Source organism: Microchirus variegatus (genome assembly GCF_963457635.1).
Source record: "Microchirus variegatus genome assembly, chromosome: 8".
Lineage (NCBI taxonomy): Eukaryota > Metazoa > Chordata > Actinopteri > Pleuronectiformes > Soleidae > Microchirus > Microchirus variegatus.
The window spans coordinates 19,115,782-19,122,925 of NC_139809.1; the positions used below are offsets into that span (position 1 = coordinate 19,115,782).

Below are 7,144 nucleotides of genomic sequence, written 5' to 3' on the forward strand. Positions count from 1 at the left end.
CCACAAACGGCTGTTCCACCCGAGATGGTTTGCTATATTATTTAACTTGTATGTAGATTGTCCCCGTGTGTATATGTAAACTGTCTGTGTGTGTATTTGTGTAATGTAAGTGCATCAAGATTGTTGAGCATCTTCCTCTTGTTCGTTTTTTCGCCCCATAACCCCCCCCACACTCACACACACACACTTTCTCCAAACACACAGTGATAGATGGCTGTGGTGGGTGGTTGAGCATGTTAATGTCTAATCTCATCAGCTTTATCTTCTACCCGGGTCGCGAGGTCAAGTGGTGAGGGGGTGGTGGGGGGTGAGCTAAACAGCAGGGAGATAGCATGTTGCTGGACACACAGCACGGATGGTCCAAGTTTGTGTTGTGGCCACTCGCCACTGACTGGACGGATACACATTATTTAAAGGTGCCATATGTAAGAATGTGGCCAAAAACGGTTACTACATTCAAATTCAAAAATACCGAGGTCTTTTAGGTTTCGTTTTCTGACGTAACTGACAACCCGTAGTTTAGGGTGACCAAACGTCCTCTTTTGCCCGGACATGTCCACTTTTTACGTCCTGTCCGGGGCATCCGGGGGGTTTTATAAATTCATGAAAATGTCCGGGGTTCGCTGTTTTTCATCGAACCATCAAGCGTGTACTTAAATTGACCGGCGCTTTGCATACAAATACTACGGTACCTCTTTTGTTGCGTGACGTAATTCCCGAGAGGCTGCTTTGTGGGCGGCTCCGCGACGTGCACATGCACAGGAAACAGAACAGACAGCGGCAACAGAGCAGACAGCGGAGCAGCATTGCACACAAAATGCCGAAGCGTAAGTGCAGCTTCACAGATGAACTACAAAAAAACTTTCCCACGTACCGTCCCGGTCGGGACCGGTGGGAGTGCACTGTGTGCAAAGCTGGCACATATGTTTCAGTTTCTAATAAAGGTTCTGGAGATCTCAAAGCTCACATGGATACTGAAAAACATAAAAAAGCTGTGCGAGGTGAGAGTTTTTCTGCAAAGTTGACTGAGTTAGGTTAGTATCTTTGTGAGACTGTTTTAATTTATTATTTATCTTATTACCTTGAAGAGATATTTAAAGCTGGATTTTCTAACACAGAAGAGGTCATATTTTCATATTATTTATTTATTTGAAAAGAGAGCTATTATTTTGTTACAGGTTATTACAGGTAGTTACATATTTGATTTGATTTCATTACAGAAGTTCATTTTGCACCATTGAGGCATAATAAAGCATGTTCATAAACCTCCGAGAAGCCTGTCTGAATTTGTGTCTCAACGTGGGGCTGAGTGTCCTCTTTTTGGAAATCAAAATATGGTCACCCTACCGTAGTTGCTCCCCAGCTGAGACTCTACTGACTGCAATGATTGTTATACGGCGGTAGGTGGTAAACATGATTTGCAGTCTGCAAAATATTTTTTTTAATGCAAATATTTTGTCTGTACTGTTGTTGTTGGTGAGTTCAGTTTGTTATATGAACATTATTCCTGAGTCTCTGTGACATATTAAGAGGATTTTATGGCCAGTTGCTTTAGATTTATTACATAATGCACCTTTAAAGCTGCAGTGTGTGACTTTTGGTGATGGTTTTGTTGTTATGATTCTGCCTTTGTTTGGTCTTCATGAGTAGAAAGGACATAACATTATGTGTATGCTGCTTCCTTCATCAGAAAACAGGCTCTGTCAAGCAATACTATCAAACCTGACCAAGGGAGCGTTTGTGTTTATATGGCAGCAGCACATGGACGAGAAGCGCTTGTCTTGTCAAACTGCTGAAAGACCGGGTTTCTTTAGCTGGGTGACACAAAACATTGCTGTGTGGACACAGAGAGAATCCGTATTGTGTGAACTTATTTTGACAGTGGTTTAAATTCAGGAGAAATTAGTTTGTTTTATTTAAAAGTGATGCACACAAGTTTTAACTACATTTGAGGGGGGGGGGGAAACCTTACGTTTGGTGACTGGACACAAACAAACTGCTCTGAAAGTCAGCCAAGTTCAGTGTGGCGTGGGCGAATCAGAGCCTGCAGCACTGAAATCTTCAGTGGACTTTAAAAGGCATTTGGCTTTCAGACGAGCTCAATCAGATGCCCTAAGCGAGGGAGATGAGTTAAACTGAGCGCGTGTGAACCTGCAACTCGGAGACACTGCCTGGCATTTGTCTGTCTTTGATATGGCGGGGATGTGATGCGGATGAAGTTATCGCCTCGCTGGCAGGTGAGACAGACAGCGGCGCACAGAGAGATGCTGCCTTTTCATCTGCTGTTTACCAGCCTCTCTCATCACACTGCACTTCAAACACACTCAATCTGCTGCTGCTGCCACGTTACACACCAGGGCTCCTCCTGGTGGAAGTTTACTTAGAGCATAGTGAGGGCTCTGTGTGTATGCGTGTGTGTGTGCGTGTGTGCGTTTAACAGATGATGAGAAAATCACTTCTTTGAATCCGATTTGTGTGTTTTTTTTGTCCGTTGCATTTGCATTTCTGTGCACATTTGTGTACTTGAACGTGAAAGTCTAAGCGCTTCAGACGTTAATGGATCGCTCCACTTCATGTGTATTGGTTTTGCAGCTGCTTTACGAAGCTGTTCAAACACTTGGCGTGTCATGTGAATCCATTATGCATGTTTGTGTGTCGTGCCCATGTTTGACTGCTGCGTGTGAGGAGGTTGTCTCAGTGTGAGCCAGAGCTCCGAGCTGAACATTAGTCCACAGTCGTCACATCAGTGTTCCCCCTCTCTCTCTCTCTCTCTCTCTCTCTCTCTCTCTCTCTCTCTCTCTCTCTCTCTCCCCTCCTCCCTTCTCATTGGGAGATAAAGAGGCGCAAACATTTCATGTGTCCGTACAGAAGTCATCTCCAGCCTCAGAGTTTGCAGGGAAGCTGTCACAGCAGCTTTTAGCCGGAGCGGCAACATGAAAGATCCCTCTTTGAGCAGTTGGGTTGTGTGTAATTCTCTCAGACGTGCTTATTCTGCTGCTCTCATTTCCAAATGTCACAGAAATCTCTCTCCCTTGAGAATACTCGTACTAATTACTGAGTGATGGGGCAGAGTGTAAACTTAGCAGGTCGAGCTGAAATTCACTTTCTTTTTTCTTGTTTCTTGGCTTTAGGCGACATGAAACATGAGTCTTTTCGGGGTTGAGACTCGACTTAGCTGAGATTAGCTGAGAAAGAGCTGGACGGAAACACTGGTGTGTTTTCAGGACAATTAACAGTTTTGAAATCCAAATCACTATTAGAAATGATCCAATATGAACTATTAGAAACCAGTCGTGTCTTTGAACGCTCATCCTTGCATTACATTAGACATGTTGATACTTTGTCATTGCAGCATGTCAGAAGAATTCAAATCAAATGTTTTATTTTACCCGAATCATTCAGCCGTTTGTGTCTCTGTGTGTGTCATGTATGAAAATATCCCTTAACTGTAACCAACCAACTATTAATTCAAACACATAAATACAAATTTGTCCTCGCATCATTTCCGGTTACTTATTCTGAACTCATATGCACATCATGTGAAAACATACTTTTACTTTATACTCAGCAGTCGCGGTTCGTTTCCCTGGTGATTTCCTTCCACGCAGGAGCTGGTGTCATCGCCGTGTCCATGTTCTCACCTTTTATGTATTTTTTTTTTTTTATCTGTAGTGATCACATGGTCCCAATAGAGCCAGAGGTCCTGTACACACGGGTTGAGAAATAAATAAATAAATATATGTATATAAATATATGTACAGTAAGGGGTTCTGCTGTTCCCATGGTAATAATGACCCAGTCATCTTAGGCTTCAGGGGGAGGAGAGAAAACAAAGCATGTTCTTGTCCTGGAGACGCTCTGCCCGGCCGTCACCTTTTGCCTGCGTGTGTGTGTGTTATTTCTGACAGAGGACGCAGGGACGTGGTCGCAAATGCGGTGTTTGTGATTGATCCTCATGTCTGTGTGTCAGGACACAAGCTCTCCATAATCTGTCTCCGTGGCGCCGTCTCGCTTGCCTTGCTCTCACGGTTTCTCCAGTTTTTGAACTTGTGTCTTCTTCTTCTTCTTCTTGTTTCTCTGTTACAGCAACAAGGAGCAGCCACCACGGTGTACTGCGCTGTAGCCCCGGAGCTGGAGGGACTAGGAGGCATGTACTTCAACAACTGCTTCCGTTGCATGACGTCCACACAGGCCCAGGACCAGACCAATGCTGCCAGTCTGTGGGAGCTGAGTGAACGGCTGGTTGCAGGGGGGTCAGTGGGTGTACAGGCCCTCTGATGGCCCAGATGAGGAGGAGGAGAAAGAGGAGGAGGAGGAGGACTAGTCAAACAGGAATCATAGAGATAAGATGGTGGGTCTTGATGATGTCCAGTTAGATATAAACTGAATCAAAGATAACTGCACTATACAAGAGCTGCCAACCACAGAAAGTCCATCACGTCACTACAGGGGCTAAAATACTCTACATACACACAACAGGAATGTTTTTTTTTCTTTTTGTTTTGTTTTTAAATATACATCCTATTCAAAAAAGTAAAGTCAAAGTAGTGTTGATGAACTCTGCTGTGGTTCTTTACAGTGAGGGAACAGGACTTTCTTTGTTCTTGTCCGTGTGGATGTTTCCAACTCTTTCCACGTCTTCACGACCGTCTTATTTCAAAGAGTAAAAGTTTATAAAAGCAAATGATCCGTTGTACTAATACAGGATTAGCTAATTAGCATACACTATAAAGTGTTTGCATCTGATTCCAGCAATAATGCACCATATGGCAAACACTGTCTTTCCAGCTGATGTTTGTTCAGTTTCCTCTTATAAGCTTTATATGTAGATGTTGATGTTTCCTATTAAGTTACAGAGGGAACTGGTTCATCATTGTGCTAAATCTTTTTATTTTTTATTTTATTTTGGTGTGGGTGGGGATAGAAGAAATAAGGAGTAATGGGCATGTGGTACTAATGGCTATATAAACACACTAGAAGTACGATTCCTATGTACAATATTCTGCAATAGTTTCATTTCTTATCAATCTCCCTATTTGTTGACTGTACAATATTTACAACATCCTGATTCTGATTTGTGGGCGTGTGCTGAAGGGGTGTGGACATCGTCTTTTCTGGGGTTTTTCTATACGCTGCTGAGTCTCAATTACAATTTGGAGGTATTTATGGTATGATCTGGGTCCATTTGAATATTAAATACAGGTGGTGGAGATTCATATTTCCAGAGGCCGTTTTGACCAGAAAAATACGAGTGATTAGAGTCTGTTGTCTTTTTTTTTTTCTTCTTTAAAATCATCATTGTTTTAACACTGAACTCTCTGGATTTGGGTTTGTTGTGTTCTGGTCGCTCTGAAGCCGCTGTTGTTGGGACACTTTTTGAGACATTGTGCTTTGTGGCAGCCTGGGTGCCGTAGGTCGCTCTGGAAACATCAGCATTCCAGTGTCATGATATCTGTAAAGAGATGAACAAATAAACAAGAGGGAAAACGTGTTAATAAAATTCTGTTAATCAACAAAACGTCTGCAATCATTTCCACCACAGAAAGTGAAACATCATTACAGGGAGAAATCTGTGTGCAGAAGGAAAAATGTGTTTAATTAGAAGTTCCATTTTGTTTTAGTAAAATGCTTAATATGCTTATGCATTAAATAAAACAGTTTAATAATTATAAATGGCAATTACATACACATTTTGGCTTTCCACAGCTGTGACCAATGCAGACACTGATACCGCTATCCTGCTGCTGTCCTCCTGTTATCTGTACTGTAGCCATAGTACAGGTGTCTTATCATAGTTCTTTCACAGCTCAGGACATTATAGAGAACAGATGTATACACACACACACACACACACACACACACACATGGTCGAGCGGCTCAATGAATCACAGAAATATAAGTAAATATAAGTGCAATCTGCATCTAAACTGTAAAGCACTGCCTCTATTTGATAAAGATAAACATGTGTGTGAACATTTGAATGAAATCCTGCTGCACTGCAGGCATTCACTGGCACAAACATCTTCCTTTGCAGATGATAATTAATAGTTTGCATGTTGACACCATAAAATCCCAAATGATCATGATTTTCATAGATTTTTTTTTCATTAACATGAGGCAGAAATGATCAGTCAGATCAGTCGTACCAGCTATGAATCGTGTTACAATTACAGTATCTGTCAAAATATGATCATATTATTTTGTGCAGCTATTACATGGTAAGGGATCCATTGAGAAAATAAGAAAAGTCAAATCCAGATTTGAGAGAGCCACAGGAAATCTGACACTTATGTGAATTTGGTCGCTTGTTAATCAATTAAAGAGCATATTTTCAGCATGTGTGTGTTCTTAGTCTGCAGCGGCTGAGTCTTTTCTCTGTAGCACAACTCTCAGTTCATGTGTTTCCCTCTCAGTGTTCAGTATGTCAGCTGTTTGCTCTCTCTCTCTCTTTCTCTCCCTCTACATCTTGCCGTGTTTTGTCCCCCCCCCTTCAGAAAATGGACTGCACTTACATTGAGCTTCTCTGCCTTAAATGGACACAGCCACTTACAGTTTGCCCTCTCATTCATTCATTCTTTCATTTCCACACACATTTAAACAGGAGGAGCCAAGTATTGAAATGTCAACTCAGCAAATGAGTGGCCAGCCAGTTTTAGCGGCTCTGTACACCTCACGTTTAAATGCACCACTGTCCTGCCTCTTCTGTCTGACTCCTGACGTCCTGCTTATAATGATCCACTAATTCCTAATAATTTGTCCTTGCACCAAGAATAAAATAATTTTGTTTAATAAACATGTGAATTAATGAATGATAAATAGTTTGTTTATATGTTAACTGAAAAATATATAACGCTTTGTAAAAAAAAGAAAATGCAACTAGGAGGAGAAGGAGCCATTTTGTGCCTCCGCACCCACAGTGATGAAGTTCATAAAATCTCCCTTTAAATAGTTGGCCGACAGACCCTGTTATTGTCACCAGTGTGCGCTTTAGTCTTAGCAAATAGCAGCATTTGTATTATTACTTTGGCTGAACAGAGAACATTGTAGAGGACAATAGACTGAGAAGATTTATTCAAACAGCATCGTTTCTTAAACTCTGTCCTATGAAGAAGATGAAGACACTTAAGAGAGCGCAGGTCATCAC

At 41.8% G+C, this 7,144-nt stretch overlaps 1 protein-coding gene across 1 annotated transcript in view; it reads left to right on the forward strand.

Annotated features, from left to right (window-relative positions):
- The window catches only part of wwox (WW domain containing oxidoreductase), a gene marked incomplete at its 3' end in the record, with an annotated part of 195,891 nt that extends 191,613 nt beyond the window's left edge, over positions 1-4,278 (forward strand). Inside the window, exon 9 of the mRNA XM_083893489.1 lies at positions 4,087-4,278. Within this exon, the coding sequence (XP_083749615.1) occupies positions 4,087-4,278 (192 nt within the window). The remainder of the gene's footprint in view (positions 1-4,086) is intronic.
- Positions 4,279-7,144: the final 2,866 nt, after the last annotated feature.